The following is an 18,799-nucleotide window of genomic DNA, read 5'->3' on the forward strand; positions in this document are numbered from 1 at the left end:
GACACACGCAGATTATTAATGTATTTGTAATTAATTAATTTATTGATTAATTAAACAGTTTTTGAATCATTGAATGTTGACATGACACCAATAAATACGGTGACCCATTGAATGGGAAATGGAATTGAACCTGAAAAAGTCTGTCATTTTGTGTTAATCCGACTGACAAGTCCAAGGGGGGAATTATTACGGTACCTTACTATTGCTTATTGTCTTCTTGAAATTTGTCGGCCTGTTTACATATAAACAAAGCTTCTGGGTTTTTTCTTGCGGTGTGAATCCCTTGACTTAATTGCTCCTATAAACAAAAAAGTTAGCTCATCAGGTGGACTGGTGGAGGTGGAAAGTGGGAACGGGAACCCCATTATATATCTCTGAAGTCTGAACCACTCAAATTAAATAGATCAATTAAGGAGTAAATGTAAATACTAAAAGGCCCTTAACAATATGAAATATAACAATATCCTCATGATCTGGTTGCTGTTTCTGTTAAATATGCATGTTTAGTCAGCCTCATTAGGTTTGTTGCTTGCAATCTCACTATGGGATTTCCTGGTTAGTAAGTCAACAAGGTGCAGACACGCTTCTTTAATTAGAAGGGGCATTTGGAATGAGTTTGTTTGAAATTTGGCATTATTCGATACAAATGACCACCTTGTATCGACAATACGACACATACATCCACAATCCGCTGGACACATACAGTCCGCTCTTAACAATCGTACCTCCATCCTAGAAGTGGTGGACTGAAATATAAAAACCCCTAATTATTATGGCATCATTATTTACCCATATGTCTGTATATGAGAAAATCAGAAGAAGATGGGACTATAAACTACTTGGATTCGATTGAGGAGAGCTAATATTCTTGTAGAGAGAGGAACCAATACCTCACCAATGTTTTAAAAATCGACCTTACGTCTAATTGTTTTTGCCTCATCGGTTCGATTGTTCAAGTTGAACGGGTCAAACTGTACTATCATAATATGTAAATTCATATAGATAATGTATCACATATAATATATATGTATTATTTTATATTTAATTTATTTTTTTAATTCAATTTAGTTTTTTATTTATAAAAAATATTAAAATTTGTAATCTGAGGATAAAAAGGTTTTTTTTACAAAAATAGCGGGGCAAGATGTATAGATCTTAAAAATTACCCAAATTTGAAAAAATAAAATCACTTCAATTGAGCATCAAAGTTCAAAGTGATGGTTTCACGAGGTTTACATACACATTTAGTGTGTCAAGTCATTCAGTTGAATGGATCAAAGGTCCAATTGCTTGAGTCGAATGGTTTTTATCAAGGTTTTTAAAATTGAACTGGACAATGAACCGTTTAGGGGTTCGGTTCTCAGGTCAAACGGTTTAACCATTCGAATCGAATGGATGATCCATTCTCACAAAAAATAAAAAATAAAAATGGCTAAAAACTACTTAACGATTTGAACAATTCAATCACCCAAATCAACAGTTTGCTGACCAAATTAATAATTTTTGGCCAAAATGACAACTCTAGGATAAAACAAAATCGATTGGGTTTTGAAAAAGATTGATTCCCGGTTGGAACAATTCAACCGACGGGATCAACGGTGGGTTGAAAACACTATACTTTCCAATGTAATTCTGATTACTGTTTGACAATTAAAATAGACCCAACTGTTCCCCTCCATTATCCTGTATGTGCATGTGATGGGCTAAAAATTCCCACAGCATTGTGTCACATCTTTATTGGATTGGACCCCAGACCTAGAACCAGAAGGTAGCAATTTGATCTCCCATTTGGCATGCCTTACCAGGCAGGATGTGTCTCATATTCATTCGTTCAATGTAGACGGTTTCCATTAAAGGCATGTTTGATTCGAAGGAAAAAGTAGGAAAAAGAAAGGATCTATACAAGATTTGCATAAATTTTTCTCTCTTTCCTTTTTTTTCTCTATTTTTTCCTTCAAACAAAACATAGCCTGAAAGCATCATAAAAGAATCTTTTAAGTGATGTCTCACTGATCTCGCAAATAGACTAGATCCGATATATATATATATATATATAGGATTTGACACCATGACTCACCCACTTGCATCTGTGTGAACTGGCAAAGGCATGGTGACTGGTGAGTATAATGGCGCTCATTTTAACCTTCCCCAAATGGCACAAAGAGCATCAACAAGCTGATACGTTCAAGTACAGAGGATGCCCCCTGTAAATTGAATTTAATTGGGTAAACAAGTTGACAAAAGGGCTCTTGATTCTAGTGCGTTGTCATGGAGAGGTTGGTTTCTCGTAATAATTTGGGTGTCGTACAAGATTTTTAAAACCGGATGGGACAGGGCAGCCTTCTGGAACTGGTTTTCGGGTTGAATGGTCCGATTGCCTGGTTAAAACAGATTAATAAAAAATTAAAAACAAAGAAAAAGAAAGGCCAAAAATCATTATCCAGGTCGATGATTCGAAAGTTCAATCGCTCGGTCAATGATTCATTGACCAAATCAATAGTTTTTGGTTAAACACGATTTTGGGGTGAAACGGAATCGATTAAGTGACTGTTCCAGATTGTTTTGAAACAATGGTATAGTATGTCCAACTAAAAGTACCATAAGTTGATTTTCTCAATGAACACAACAATTATATTTAGGGCAAATTTCTTAAAGCATCCTTATAATTTAGGAAATTGATTAACTCTATTCTTACTGTTTACATATTGTCTTTAAGTATACTTAAGTTTTTTGACAATTGTCTAAAACCTCCATTTCCGTTAACTTTCAACCACAATCCGTTCACATATGATTTTTTAATTTCTAAAATACCCTTTTAGGGGTATAAGTGTATAACACTATAACATAATGATGAAGGATGATTTGACCCAACCTATGAAACGGTGACACGTAGACGTTGACTTAGCATGAGCGACAGCCCAGCGTTGAAGCCCAGTGCGACCAAGTGACGTGCCCACGAAGTAGTCCGCTACGTTACAGCTCGCTCATGAGGGGAGGCGTCCGCCGCGATGCGAACTCCGGGTTCCCCGCACTATCTTTGAAGAGATGCTCTGAATCAACTGTAACTCACGAGCTAAAGTTATTAGCTTGCCCGAGCTCCCTAGCAGACAAGTCATTCCGAGGACCAATTCCATTAAGGGCTTTGCACCATAACTTTATTGTTTTAGCAGCTTTACCGGCCATTATCAGGACAAACAACGCTTAATCGCAAGCTTTAATAATTTTCGGTACTCGTCTTAAAGCTCATGACCTATGAATTTGGATCAGCTACCAACTCACACGTCAACAACGTCCCAATCGGAAATTGCAACCATACATACACCGGGAACATCTTTCATCAATGACAACGGAGATGTTCCCATTCTAAGGTTGCAGTGGCATGTTGAGAAAGGGTTGGTAGCAGATCACTACCCTCACGATATTATTGGAATCTCCAAATGAGATGACGGATGGTAGAATAGAATAGGAACCATCTATCACGATGGAATATAGCAATTAGAAATGGGCAATATAAATACTTTGAGACACTTTCTCTCCCTCTCTCCCTCACAGCCTTTTAAAACCATGAGTTTGGATTTGAGATTAAAACATCTCAATTTTTGTATGCTTTTATTCATAGAGAAATATTCCCGATGCACAATAACAATACAAAGAACCGTTAGATGGTGTGAAGAAGGTTTTGTGAGGAACGAATCGGATTTGTTTGGATTTAGGCTTTAATGGACGTCAAATTTTTCTGCAGCTATACATACAACATGGCATGTGCCTTTTACAAGTTCATTTAGTGCTGACTGGTTAATTTTCACAAGGCTCTAAAACTACTCTCATCCTTTCCATCGATCCAACAACATCAAATATCCATCAATTGATCCTAATATAAATTCATGGGGCACAAAGTTTTCAGAGATACGATTTTGATGTTAATTTTAGGCTGTGTTTGGTTTGAAAGAAAATATAGAAAAAGGAAAATAAAGTTAGGGAAACCTGTACAACTTGTTTAGGCTGTATTGGGTGTACAGGTTTCCCCAGCTTTTCATTTCCCTACCTTTTCTTTCAAACATGGTGTCGGGGAAGATTTCAAGGTCCAAGGAGTAGTCGATGGATTCAAGCCACGTCTCCATGTTTTCAAAATCCAAAATAAAAGATGTTAACACCGGAGTATAGCCGAAATAGATCCCAATGAATGCATTATCAAGGTTCGGTCAAAGAGAGAGATGCAGGCAAGTGGCAACGATGACTGACGCATTGGCAAAGTAGTCCAGATCTGCTTCTCACAGAATGGCAGATTGCGCCTTAAATCGACCTTAGATCATATTCTGGCCACACATCGCGAATATCTCCAACACTTGTATTTATTAATGGAGAGATGTTTCAAATACAGGGTGGGATGTTGATCCCAATTGTTTTTTATCATCATTATAAAGGCATACTTGCATCATGAATAAGGTTTTGGAGCGGATTTGGTTCTCACACCATTTTTACAGCTTTTTTTAGCCCTGTATTGAGAACATGCTAGCTAGATGTTCCCAATTTACAACTGGAAAGGGTACAAATTTGTGAGCATCAAATCTAAGAAGGAGTTCACATCTACACCCCACAATATCCTATAGTGCATCCCCGCTGTATATTGAAAATATCTCCTGATGATAGTATTAGACCCAATGATGTCATCATCGGGATATGTTTCCAACATAAGGCGGGGATGCGCTATGAGACATTGTGGAGCGCAGATGTATCATCATCCACGTGGATTCCACGTCAACATGGGATGAAAAATTTAATGTAGGACAAGTTTTGCATTAATGAGGCATGATAAAAGTTGGGAATTCCCCAGGTGGGCCTTGGAAAGTTTTAGAATAAGCAGGAGGGATTCGCAGATCCTCCAGACGTAGAGCACGTAGGGCTTTGAACCCAAATACATTACCCACAATGGAAGTAAGCATATTAGTAACAGAACCTTCTTCAAAAAAGGTCTAAAGGGTAAGCTACATAAGCAATAAATTGATTTTCTTCTCCAGCAACGGGCTCGATGTGGTAGCATCGTCCTTTGTAACGATCAAGGCTGGTAAGTCCATCGGTCCACACAGTTGTCCATGTACCAGTAGAAGATTCGGCAGCTACCGCAGCCCCTGTTTCCTCAGGTGGAACTCCAAGTTGAGGAGTTACTCGGAATACTGCCAAGATATCAGTAACAATCAACCTATTGATATTGGAAGACCCAAAAGATTCTTCTAATGTATCATTTCTGGGTCCAATGGAATTTATAGGTATAGGAAGAAGCCCCATCAAATAGAGATTTTTTCTCTCGACCATATTTCCATTGTTAATACGATATATAAGGACTGCTACTATAAGCAGTACTACACCTTTGATCGTGAAATATCGATTGCTTGTTAAACCTTGTGAATCGCGTGAAAGCATATATATATTAAATAAATTATATGATAAATATATATTAGCGATAAGTGGACTGCAATCCACTTCAGAAATCTGAATTGCAACCACCTACTAGTACTAGTAGCCCCTTATAAACCACATCATACCCGTGAATTTAACATCAATCCACAGGTAAGATTCAATCCATCCCTAGAAATCTTAACTCCACTCTAAGGGTGGACATAACTATAAAAACCCCTATTTATTATTTTTAACAGATTTATTATAATTGGATCCATCAAATCAGACCCAACTATCCTAATAACCGATCAGTTCGGTTTTAGGTATAAAATTACATACCCAGCTCAGTTCTCTTCTCGGGTCAGTTCCAATTCTACTAACCTGATCCATTCACAAACCTTATGATCCTCACTCTCAAGCTCCTTCCTAGCTTATGACCTGACCCCCATGTTCCTATAAGACACTCGATACCTGGATCGAAGTTGCCCTCTTACAGAAACTTCCCCGTATAACACAACAGACTATGGGAAAGTTCATATTGACCTCCAGATCGTCACACGTAGTGTGTACAGATTAAAACCCAATACTACGGATGTAAACAGATTGGATTGGATTGTATACCATCATGGTATATCCGAATTGTATCTGATTGATCTGATGCAAATATCTAATCCGAATCAAATTCGAATATGATGATGAAGTTGGATTTTGATCCAATCCAATTTAAATTTCTTAAAAATTTGATAAATTATTAAATAAAAGTATAATAATTAAAAAAGAAAAATATAAAATATAAATATCTTTTCAACTATTTTCATCATATTAATATATACATATTTTTTTATAAAAAAATAATTAATATAATAAATTTACAAAAATGCAATATAAATAATATATTTATAAATAAATAAATAACATATATGTGTTATATATATTTATATAAATAAATAAATAACATATATGTGTTATATATATTTATATAAATAAATAAATAAATAAATAACATATATATCAGATTTTATATTCTTAAATCGGATAGGAGTGATCCGAATCCAATTTGATTTTTGATCGGATCCTATTTTCTGATTCGAAGATCCGAACAGGGGAATTTGGTCCAAATCTAACAAAATAAGATCGGATCTCGGAGAATTCGGTCCATTTGCACCCCTACCTGACACATGGTCCATCCAATTTCAATATCCAAGCATTTGCAATGTATATATTATTCGATTTGTGTTTTTACTTTTTTTTTTTTACTTGAGTGATCACATATTATATTTCAAACCATATTGCATTCTTCCTAGATTGATTGCATGCTTCTTACTAATTGATATAAACTAAAGAAGAGTTCATATTCCAGTTAATGAAAAAATCTTAGGCCTCGTGACCCCTTTTGGTTTGCAGGAATAGGGATCTAGAATCGGAATTGGAATGGGCTATTCAAATTCCAACTGTTTGGTTGGGCGGAACCAGAACTCCATTCCAAGCTGGAATGGCATTCCCCCATTTGTCATTTGAGGGAATGGCCATTCCTTGCCCCTCCCTTGGGAGTGGAATCTCATTCATGTTAATTCTAATTCTTATTATCATTCCTGTCTGAACCAAATAGACTATGGGAATAAACCATTCCGATTCCAACTACAAATCAAACGGACCTTATTATTATTATTATTATTATTATTATTATTATTATTATTATTATTATTATTATTATTATTATTATCTTCTCTTTACTTTACTTAGCATATCATATTTAGACAGATCCATAAATGCATAATCAATCTAAACCTCTACCCTGACATCCAAGTCCAGCCCAACCAATCCCTTGGCACTTAATCCTGGACCAAATAATTGGGCCGGGGCTGCCATCGCAAGGTTAACTGCCAACATGAAACTCAAATAGTTGCCGTTGGGATACCATAACGCTTTTTAATTTTAGGAGCATACTATTATGTGAAAATCACAGTCCTGATTAACTTCAGCCACAAACTTCTAAGATTGGGTGTCACATGGGGAAGCTCACCAATACGAAGGGATTATGTAGTCACAGTTCATTCTCATATCATAAAACATAAATTTCCACATACTAACATAACATCATTAAATGTATGGGCTATGTTTGTTTCAAAGTAAGATGAAAATTTTGAACTACTATAACTTATTTCCTCTTCCAATGAAAACTTATTATTTTGCCCTTTACCTTAAAATTAAAATCCATATTTATACTATTATAAAAAAGTACGAATAAGGGTGTAGTTTGACTAAAATGCCTACATTTGTTATTTAGTCCATGCCTAATTATGAAGGTTGAAAATGTAATTTCAATTAATGCCTTTCACCTCATTTAATCACCTCTCATTAATTCTTATATTTAAGGTATTAACTCGCGTTCTATCTTATTAAATTTTATATTTAAGTTATTTTTCACTAATAAATGCTATTAATTAGATCTACATCAAATAATTTTAATAATATAAGCCCATATAATTTAAAACTTACTCAAAACAAAGCCATTTTTTATCCAAGTGATGACTAAGCAATTCGACCATCCAAATCAAATTGGTCAATCCATGAAGTCATAGTTAGATGATAAAATTTTTAAATAGAAATAAATATAGAAAACTACAAAAATGTAGAAAAAATAGACACATTTATGATATTTTTATTAATAAAATTAAAAAATAAGTGTGGTAAACAAGAATTATTTTTATTGATGAGGGAAAAAATATATAATCTAAAACTAACCAAAAATGAAATTATTTTCCTTTTTAGTGGAGATTAATAGTTCAACTTTTAGGTCAAATCTGTCAACCTTTAATGTCATAATTAAATAATAAAATTCAATAAAATATAAAAATGAAAAAAATGAAAAAATACATAAACTTTGAAAAAAAAAAACATTTGGGCACATGTACAATATCACATATTTATCATATTAAACAAAAAAAATAAGTGTACATAACAGTATTATTTTTACACACATAGAAATATAAAAGAAAAAGAAAAATTGAACACATATATAACTCCATATTTACACTACTATTAAAAATTTGAACAAGATTGTGGAGCTTTCTTTTGATTAAAATATCCATTTTTCGAATTTAATCCCTGTTTAATTGTAAGATTTAAAATGTAGTTAAACTACAATTTTAACCTCATTCAATTCCCTCTCTTTAAATCGTACATTTTTTTTTTGATAACTGAACAAAAAAAATACACTAAGAAGATAAAGCGTTACAGAGAGAAGTCCACCAAGTAGGTAGGCTTTCAATGATACCCAAAAGTTTACAGCACAATATAAGGTGCTACATAATCAGATTCAGATTTTACAATTTGCATCTGATTAATGGTGAAAAACAAAAATATAAAAAATAAAAATAAAAATACATAAATTTTATAAAAATTTTGAAGACATTATAAGTATTATTATCATATCTAAAATTCCTACTATTTAATTCCCACTTATTAATAGATTTAAAGGGTTAGGAAACGAAGTTTTGGATTATAATAGTCGAATTATTTCAGTATGAAAACTTTTACATATATTATACGGAGAAACAACACCGCCATAATAGAATTACCTAGTTGCTTGTTAAACGGTCTAGTGCCCATATATTCCCAAATGTCCCATGCGTCCAGAGGTCCAGAACGTACGTCCTATACTTCTGTGTCTCTGGTAATTAGTTTCAACATGGAAGCAAGCTCAAAGCTGTATTTATTTGCAGAATGCTTCATGCATCACGATTTAAGGTGGAGGAACCGAGCAATGGTCTCATAAAAATGTTCAGAAATAATGCACAACCTTCGCTTGAAAATGCACTAATAATGCTGGTAACTGAGTTTTGGTAGAGACATATGGAATGAGGGGAATATGGGATTCATTCAGTGATTTGATCAACTCTGAAAATACATACAGCAGACAGAAACTTGGTAGAACCGTAGAACTCCATTCCAAAGCGCTATTCCTCTGGCCCTAAATTAAGAAAGTCCTATAAACTAATTAATATGCAGATGGAACGCAGAATCTTGGATCAAGCTGCAGAGTGCAGATGTGTAAATGTTGTGAGCCTCTGGCACACCACTAACTCGCTTAGTGTGGCCGAGAAAAAACACAGATGGCCAAAACTAAGCCTTTAGCTTTCTCCTTTAATTTAATTATCAGTTTCCACGGCAACTCCAGATAATTATTCTCAGTTCTAGATGATTTTCTAGGATGCATTGATATATATTGTTCTTGGTTTTATAAAACTATTAGGTCACATCTGATTTGCTACAAATATGTAGACAGTTTTGAGGATTGAGAAGAGTAAATTATAAAATCCCCAAGTATTATGGGGTTAGTGACAAATGCCCCTATCAACTTTAATTTGCAACAAAGACCCCTTAACCCTTAACTTTCACTTTGTGATAAATACTTCACTTCATCGGAGTTCCGTTAGTTAACTTTGAAAAAAATTCCCATTTGGTTGTTTAATTTTTATAAATACCTAAACTATCCTTTTCTTATTTTTTGAACAAATTATGATTTCATTAATTTTCTAAATATACCATTGAAGCCCTCTGGATATTGTTCCAATAGATCCTTGCAGATTTTTTGTTAGATTCCATATTCAAATAAAATGGTAGAGGTTTCTTTCTAATAGATATAAATTTATGGTTTTGTTTATTTTTTCTTGATTTATTGGAGAAAGGTGTGGATATTTTTATATTTTAAGATGAAGAGAAACATTCATGTTAGTGAAATGAATCAAGAATTTAAAGTGTCTTTTTTGCCTATGCTAGTGAAATGATTATTGTCATTTTAGCTAATTTAATTTGAAAAAATGGAGGTATTTTTGGTTAATTATGGTTTAAAAGAAAACCTATACTACCTTTGAAAAAGGCAGGAATAGCCATAAAAATATTTCTGGAATTTTCTCAAGACAAAATTCACCCCTCCACATTTAAATTTATTGATAAAACAAGACCATAAATAAGGTTATTGGCTATTGATATTAAATGAGTTGGAAAAGGTAATACTAAGGTATTCAATGCATTGAATTCTCTCTCATTAAATCCAACATTTAAGTTATTAACTTTCATTTACCTTCATTGAGTCATGTATTTAATGCATTTTTGTTTCTTATCATCATTAAATTCTATTAATTAAATCCATACATAATAAATTAATAGTTCCAATAACATAAAAAACTTACACTTTTAAAATATACCTAAAAAATAGTGTTTTCATCTAGGTGGTGGTAAGAAATTAAACCATTTTGAGTCAAATGGGTCAATCCATGTGTCCACAATTAAATAATAAAATTTAAAATAGATAAAATGCAAAAAAATATAGAAATTAAAAAAAATTGGGGACACTTTTATCATAATATATTCAACATATCAAATAATAATAAGTATGTTAAATAAGAAATGTTTTAATTAATGGTGGAAATGGAATATAAAATTTAAAATCAGTTGGAAATAAAACTATTTTTCATATTCTATCTCATTAAATCTCATATCTAAATTATATTCTCTCATTAAATCATATATTTAAGACCTCATCATTAAATTATAATAATTAAATCCATGATATTAATTTTAATAGTATAAAAATAACTATTTTGAAAAGTATTTTGAAAACAAAACCATTTTCTTCCCTCTTGGTGGTGGATAAGAAATTTAACCATTAGGGTCAAATGGGTTAACCAAAAATACAAAAAAGAAAAAAGAATTGGGTATATCTCTAATACTATATATTCATTATACTAAACAAAAAAAATTATTATATGCAAGAAGTAATTTTGTGAATGACGAAAATGGAATGTCAAATGTAAAATCAACCTAGAAACGAAATGAAGTCCTAATCAAATAAGAAAATATTTAGAAATAAAAAATATAATGAATCACAAAAATAAAGGAAAATTAGAAAAAAGTTGGGGAACTTTTTTGTTGTTATATATTTATAAAAATAAAAAAATAATCAAAAGAATAGATAAAAAATTATATCTTAATTATGTTTAGAAATTAAGTGTGAGAAGTAAAAATTATTTATGTAATGTAGATGAAATATATAATTTAAATTTTCTTATCTAGATGGTGGGTAAATGATTCAACTTTTCAATGATACTCATGATATCATAGTGAACAAAAAATGTTTCTAAAAAAGATAGAACACAAAGAATGAAAAGGTACATAATTTTCTTGAAAACTTTTGGGAGCATTTCTAATGTTCAATATTCATCATATTAAATAAAAAGATTTGTCAAAATAAAAATTCATGTTGCCACAATTAAATAATAAAATTCAAAAATAGATAAAATGAAAAGAATATAAAAATTAAAGAAAAAAATTGGGAACATTTTTAACATCATATATTTGACATATTAAACGACAATAAGTATTATAAATAAGAAATGTTTTTCTTAATATTGGAAATGAAATATAAAATTTAAAACCAAATGGAAATAAAACTATTTTCCTATATATCCTCTCATTAAATTCTATATTAAGGTATATTTTTTATCATTAAATTCTACTAATTAAATCCACAACATTAATTTCAATAGTATAAAAATAAATATTTAAAAAAAACCATTTTCTTCTCTCCTAGTAGCATGTAAGCAATTCAAGCATTTGGGGTCAAATGGGTTAATAAATAGTGTCATAATTAAATAATAAAAATTAAAATATATAAAATATATAATATAAAAAACAATAAGAATTAGACATTTCTCTAATATTGTATATTCACTTTACTAAATAAAAATAAGTATGAAATGTAAGAAATAATTTTACTAATAATGAAAATGGAATGCCAAATTTACAACCAACATAGAGATGAACTGATGCCATAGTCAAATAATAAATTTTTAAAAAATAAAAAATACAAAGAATCACATAGAAAAGAGAAAATTTTGGACACATATCTAATGTTATATATTTATAAAAAATAAAACATTGGATACATCTCTAATATTATGCATTCAGTATATTGAACATAAATAAGTAGCTTTTGGTAATATAACAAAAACAAGTATTAAACATAAAAAATAATTTTATCAATGATGAAAATGTAATACAAAATTTAATGTAATCTTAGAAATCAAACTTTTTTCTTTTTTAGGTGGTAGGCTAGTGGTTTGAGCCAAATGAATCAATCGATGATATGATAGTTAAATAATAAATCTTTAAAATGATTAAAAAAATACAAGTAATCAAAAGAATATATAAAAAATTATATATTAATTATGCCAAACACAAATTATGTGTGATAAGTAAAAATTAGTTATATAATGTAGATGAAATATATAATTTAAAACTAATCCAAAAGAAAAACTATTTTCTTATCTAGATGGTAGGTCAATGATTCGACTTTTTAAGGAAAATCATGATGTCATAATTGAATATTAAATATTTAGAAAAAGATAGAACACAAAAAAATGAAAAAGTACAGAATTTTGTCAAAAACATCTCAGAATATTTCTAATGTTATGTATTCGTCATATTAAATAAAATTATTGTTAAAATAAAATGTATTTTTATTTATGACAAATAGAATACAAATTTTAATAATAATAATAATAAAATATTGTTATTGTTATTTAAAATTTCTATGTGCAATGCACACACACTAATTACTACAAGAATTTAAGTTTATTTTTAATCATATTGTTACTTTTGTTAATTTTCAATTTCTATATGTAAAATTCAAGTAATTAGCATGAAGAAAAATATCTCACGTGTAACACACGTGCTTAATTACTAGTAGCAATAAAAAGAAAATAAGAAAAATTCAAATGACCATTTTGGCAATTTAACGCATTCCATTATTTAACTTAAGGGTAAAGGACTTAAACCTCCCATAAGATTTAAGATAAATACTTATATCTCCCCTTTAATTTCTGTCAAGACTTAAAGCTCCCCTATTATGATAAGATTTGACAAAATTGATGAAAAGACCTCTATACCCTTCATTATTCTTTAAATTTTCAAAGAAAACCACAGAAATATAAAGATGATGTCATGCCAAACAAGGGGAAGCAAAAGCTGAAACTCATTGTTGGGTCTGGTCTACATTTGACAAACAGTAGGTCCGTTGGAGGGAAAATGTATAATTGTTTAAATTTTCTCTCCTTGTTTTCTCTCTCATCTGGAGCTGTGAATTGAAATCAAAGGTATGCTAGTACAAAAGGAAAGGAGGTTTGAGCCTCCAAGATCTCTCTAGCCCAAAAGAAAGAATAGGAAAGGGAAGAAAGGATATATATATATATATATATATATATATATATATACATATCCATTTTTTGGTTCGAGTCAGTATCGCCATGGCTCTGTGGATCCGGTTTAAAGCACAATATTCTTGTTTTTTGCTTAAACTCGCTTTGTTGAGTAATGAATCTCTTAAATCTTTTCATCCCTTTGCTGAATAAGGGAGCTCCAACGGTGTTTTGATGGTCAAAGTGTCATACTCATGTGAAAACACAAAAGCTCAAAATCATTTTATCTTTTAGCAATTTGTTGCATTCTCTTCCCATAAACACTTAAATGGCCACTTGGAGATCGGTCCTCTATTGTTGATATTCGTTGGGTTTTTATGTCCTTTATATGATTTAGATATCTTTTGTTTCAAGATTCTTGGTGAGAATAATGTGACAATAAAAATGTTTTTGCTAGCAACTTTTTTGTTTGATAGCAGAAAACTAGGGAAAAATGCGAGAAAAAGGGTGATAATGAAGGGAAAAATTGGGTTTTACAAAAAAAAAAAAAAAAAAAAAAACTGGCAGATCATCTTATGTGCACACAATGATCTAGACTGAATATTTAAGAAGGGGATATTTTTGTTCAATAACTTAATTCAATAGGGGAATCTTAGTTTAATTTGAAAATAAATGAAAGTTTCAGTATTTAGAAGAAATTTTTAGGGAAGTTTAAGTCTTTTACCCTTAACATAATGGTCAAAGGGAGATTTATGGCAAAGTGAAAGTTTAAAGTTTATCGTAAATAAATATTTATCACTAACCCCATAGTAAAAGGTCTTTTTAATTTACCAATTGAGAATATCCTCCATCAGTCATGAATTCCACTATTTTCAAAATTAGACCAGACTGGATGGTCAGACCGGAAAAACCGGAATCAATCATCTGACCGGTTCCGTTTTCCCCTAAAGCCATTTTTTCCTTCAAAACCATTGATTTTGGTCAGCAAACCGCTGAACCGGTTGGTTAACTGTTCGAGTGGTTCTGATCGTTTTCCAAATTTTTAAATTTTTTTAAAATTTTTTTATTTTTTTGTCAAAACGGGCTGGCCTTTCGGTTCGAACGGTCAGACTGTTCAACCGATAACGGGACCCCTGACCAGTTCGATCATCGGTTCGTTTTTAAAAACCATAATGAATTCAAAATGCCTCGGACCTGCTGGCCTAACACAACTAATTACTTGCATAACTCCAAACCAAACATTTAGGCCCCATTTGGTTTGCCAGAATAGGGGTCTGAAATCAAAATTGGAATAGGCTATTTCAATTCCAACTGTTTGATTGAGTGGAATAAGAATCTCGTTAGAATGGCATTTCCTAGTTGAAGGAATGATCATTTCTTGCCCCTAAAAAATAAAATCCTATTTCTACTGATTCCAATTTCCATTCTATCCTGTATAAACCAAATATACCATGGCAATGGACCATTCCAATTCCTGAAGAATTTCGATTCCAACTGCGAACCAACGGGAATTTACACACGATTAATTTATAGTCTTTTAGACTTTATAGATTACCAGATTAATACATGTAATTTTAATTTTACAGTCCAGGAAAAAAAATGAAAAAGGGACATAATCTGTCTGCATAACGTACCCATTTAAAATCCGGAACGAAGATAAAATATACAAGGAAAAAAATCTACGACTCAAGCTTGGCATACCAGATCCCTTGGATCTTCACGTCTTTAGGAGTCTTTGCTCCCAAATCAGTATCAGATGGCTGAATGCTCTCGAATACCCCGATCACCTCACCGCTCTCCGGTTTGCTCTTGGTCACGCTAAGGCTTATGGTTCCAGTGGAGGATGAAGGATCCTTAATGTTTTCCTTGGTTAGTTCCTCCTCGTCACCTCTTCCACCGGCCGGCAATGCAACGGCGTTGTCGTAACCCGTCGAACCACCTCTTCCCTTGGGGTCTAGGAAAGACGAACCCCTGTAAGATGGCACAAGGAATTGCCCTCCAAAATTCTCAGGCTTGCCGGACGCTACGAGCTGCTTGATGGTGAAGAGGAAAGGCACACGCTCGCCTCCTGGGAGCTGAACCGTAACGGCAGCGTAGTCGATTCCGTCTTTCTCCTCGAATTTAACGGTTCCGTCAGTGGACACTTCGAAGGGTCCCTCGATCTCGTCCAGTGTGTAGGTTAGACGGGTCATGAGCTTCGTCTTCTGAAACTCGGGAGGGGAGTTCTTGCTGACACCCTCCGCCTTGACGGTGAACGACGTAGGTTCCAAGCAGAACTTCTTCATGTTGTATTTGCCGGACTTGAAGCCGAAAGAGTCGATGCCGCCCTCAATGGTTGGGCACTGGTTTGCGGTTCCGGTTCCCTTCACTTCCATGTATGTCTTGCTCTGAATCTCGTCGTAGGTTAGCCGTTTAGGGACTCCTTCGGCATTTGCTCCCTGTAAGATAATACTTATACACAGTTAATTCTTTCCATCCAGAAGAATTAATTGTCCGTCAATTACTACCTGGGAGTGATGATCCGTTGAACCATCTCTCATCTCTCACTGAGAGGCGCTCATTGGATGATGGATCACCACTCTTACAAAGAGACTACTAGGGAAAAAAGTTCAACAAATTGGCATTTCGTCCCACGAGAGCCAAGACACAAGACCACGATGTGTGATGGCTATTGGCTATTCTCCATATGAATCGTAAAATGGAACAGATGAGTTGATCCTAAGATTTCTAGCCATCTAATAAAATGAGCTACAGCCAGCATATAATATTCATAGCCCTTAAACATAGAGAATTGGATAGCCCCAGTCATCAGACTTAAATAATTGCTTCTACTATCACATAACTCTGACTGACTATCCCTACATGGTTAGCTTGGAAAATCTAATCGATATATACTGAGAAATGGTCTAAGTACGAACTCGTAATGTTTTACCAAGCACACGATAAGCTTCTCTGTATAAAATAACAGATCCAGTTGCTTAGAAATCATAAATTTCCTATTAAAAGTGTAGTTCATCTTTTTTGAAGCAAAAGGAACGAAGACATACCGATACGACAAGAGCAGAGGTTGCAAGTGCGAAGCCGGCGATCTTGGAGGCATCGACGCATTTCTGAGCGAAGTCTTTGAGATCGCTCTGAAGAGAGCAGGTGAGCCTGGCTCCGGATGTTTCGAAGCCGAAAGCCTTGCAAACGCTCTGAGAGGATCTCAACTGCTGTCCACTCCTAGACGACACGCCGACCTTGGTCGGCTGCATCAGAGTTGCCGCGGCTTGAAGAGAGGCTGCCATTGTTTCCGGTTGTCGCCTGTTTCGCTTTCTCCTCCTCCAGTAGGCCTATCGCACTCCTTTACAAAGAAGCGCTTGTGAGTGGGGGCCAAAGGAAAAGAGTATTATTGGATGGCATACGTATGAGGCGGATAAGAGACTGGATAAGGAAATCTCTTATTAGTGGCTTTGAAGCTATGTCATTGATGTCATTTTTGCCACGTGGCCTTTTCGACTGGGGATAAACAAATTCTTGGATTATTTTGATTTTGTACCTGGACGCAAGAATCAGAGTGAGAGGCTGGAAGATGCCCCAGGAATTCGAGACCGACGAAAGGGCCCCATCCCAGATCCGGTGGGAAAAGGGAAAATAGGCCCTGAGCTACGGTGTTAATATTATTTAGATGGTATGGCCAGCTAAGGAATAAATGGCAGCGGAACGACCGATATCCGGCGCCGGTCCATACCAATATTTATCGGGTTTGGCTCCACGAAGAAACCACATACGATAAAAATGAATCCGGAATGGTTCTATATACATGCATTTTTTTTTTCCAGGATCTGAAATCTGACCCATGGACTAGCCTGGAAAAGTAAATGGATTTGCCTAGATACACTTCGGTTCTGATTACCCATTCACACCCAACTTATGACATCAGAAGGAAGTTGTAATAACCACGTGGAGGATTATCAATGGGGTTAATCGGGTTAATCATGACTTAGCTACAAAACAGCTTGGATCAAATTAGACAGGGCCACGGGGGTATATATTCAAATCCGATTGGATGAGAATTCAAGAGATTTGGATTTGATATGGATATGTAAAATATGGATTCAAATTCGATTCATTTACATATCCAGGTGTCAAATTTGAATATGATTCGATTCATATCTCAATATTAAAACTATATATATATATATCGGAAATTATTTTTATATACCGTGTGTTTTCAAAACCTACTATATTTTTTTATTTTTCAAACGTTAACTCTATCAAACAAAAAAAAAGTAAAAGATAGAAGTATCTTAACTGTTCATTGAATTTTGAAAACGTGTCATTGTCTCTCTCTCTTCTTCTTCCTCCTCCCCATCTTATCTTTCTTTTTCATTCTGTATTACATTTTTTATTATATTTAAATTAATTTAGGTTGAGTGCTAATTTAATACCCAAACTTTAAAATGTGACAATTTAGTACCTGAACTTTTGAAATGTTGACAATTTAATACCTACCATTAATGGGTTGTCAGTTATGCATATCACATGACCTCATGTGCCATTTAATATTTTTAAAATGTTAAAATTACCCTTAAAATAAAATACACTATTCATTATCTTCTTTCTCACGAAAATAAAAATAGATCTCAAGCTCTCAACAGTCCAAACAAAAACCGAAGAGTTTGCTTGTGCTTGTCGCTCGCTATCCTCCACCCGAATTGTAAACCACCAACACGGAATGAAGAAACGATAGCCATCAGAAACAGACGTTAAGATTCTAAACTGGAAGCACGTCGAGGAATTGGTCGACAGAGATCTCGGTGCGAGAGAAGGTGATGCCTTTCTGCACAGATGATGAAGGTTCGAAGAATAAAAGGTGACCCTTGGTGCAATGGCCATTGTCTATCAGACTCCCACCTCTGTATTGCAACACAACAAATTCCTCCCTTCCCTATTATAGATTTTGGATGGATATCTTATTTGTTGGCATCAACTCCATTATCATCACAGTAAACTTCGACTGTTTGGCCAGCAAAGGGAAATAGTTCTGGCGGGTTATCTAGATTTTGCTTGAGGTTGAATGAGCTAAAAAAACACAGATTGTATGATGATACCGTACGTCATCAGTATGATTTTTGGACTGTGATTGACTATACAGATTGATAAGTATACTTGCAGCAAAATAATGTGAACCTACCTGGAGTAAGTGATTGCACATGATG

General features: G+C 33.5%; 1 protein-coding gene across 1 annotated transcript; it reads right to left on the reverse strand.

Annotated features, from left to right (window-relative positions):
* Positions 1-15,120: 15,120 nt before the first annotated feature.
* LOC148851019 (oxygen-evolving enhancer protein 1, chloroplastic) lies at positions 15,121-17,321 on the reverse strand. The gene is made up of 2 exons (XM_088947285.1): positions 16,646-17,321; positions 15,121-16,036 (listed from the first exon to the last, which is right to left on the reverse strand). The coding sequence occupies exons 1-2, from the start codon at positions 16,883-16,885 to the stop codon at positions 15,278-15,280; spliced, it is 999 nt and encodes a 332-aa protein (XP_088803411.1). The 5' UTR covers positions 16,886-17,321; the 3' UTR covers positions 15,121-15,277.
* Between the last annotated feature and the right edge of the window lie 1,478 nt (positions 17,322-18,799).

The sequence above is a fragment of the Nelumbo lutea genome, chromosome 5 (assembly GCF_056320005.1).
Source record: "Nelumbo lutea isolate HS-2025 chromosome 5, American lotus-T2T, whole genome shotgun sequence".
Taxonomy (NCBI): domain Eukaryota; kingdom Viridiplantae; phylum Streptophyta; class Magnoliopsida; order Proteales; family Nelumbonaceae; genus Nelumbo; species Nelumbo lutea.

What these genes read in the sequence shown, in the direction of transcription:
- LOC148851019 (XM_088947285.1), bottom strand. Translation starts at nt 16,885, where the DNA reads ATGGCAGCCTCTCTTCAAGCCGCGGCAACTCTGATGCAGCCGACCAAG. An exon ending in CCTCTGCTCTTGTCGTATCG is followed by an intron (nt 16,037 to 16,645) that starts GTATGTCTTCGT and finishes ATTATCTTACAG; the next exon opens with GGAGCAAATGCCGAAGGAGT.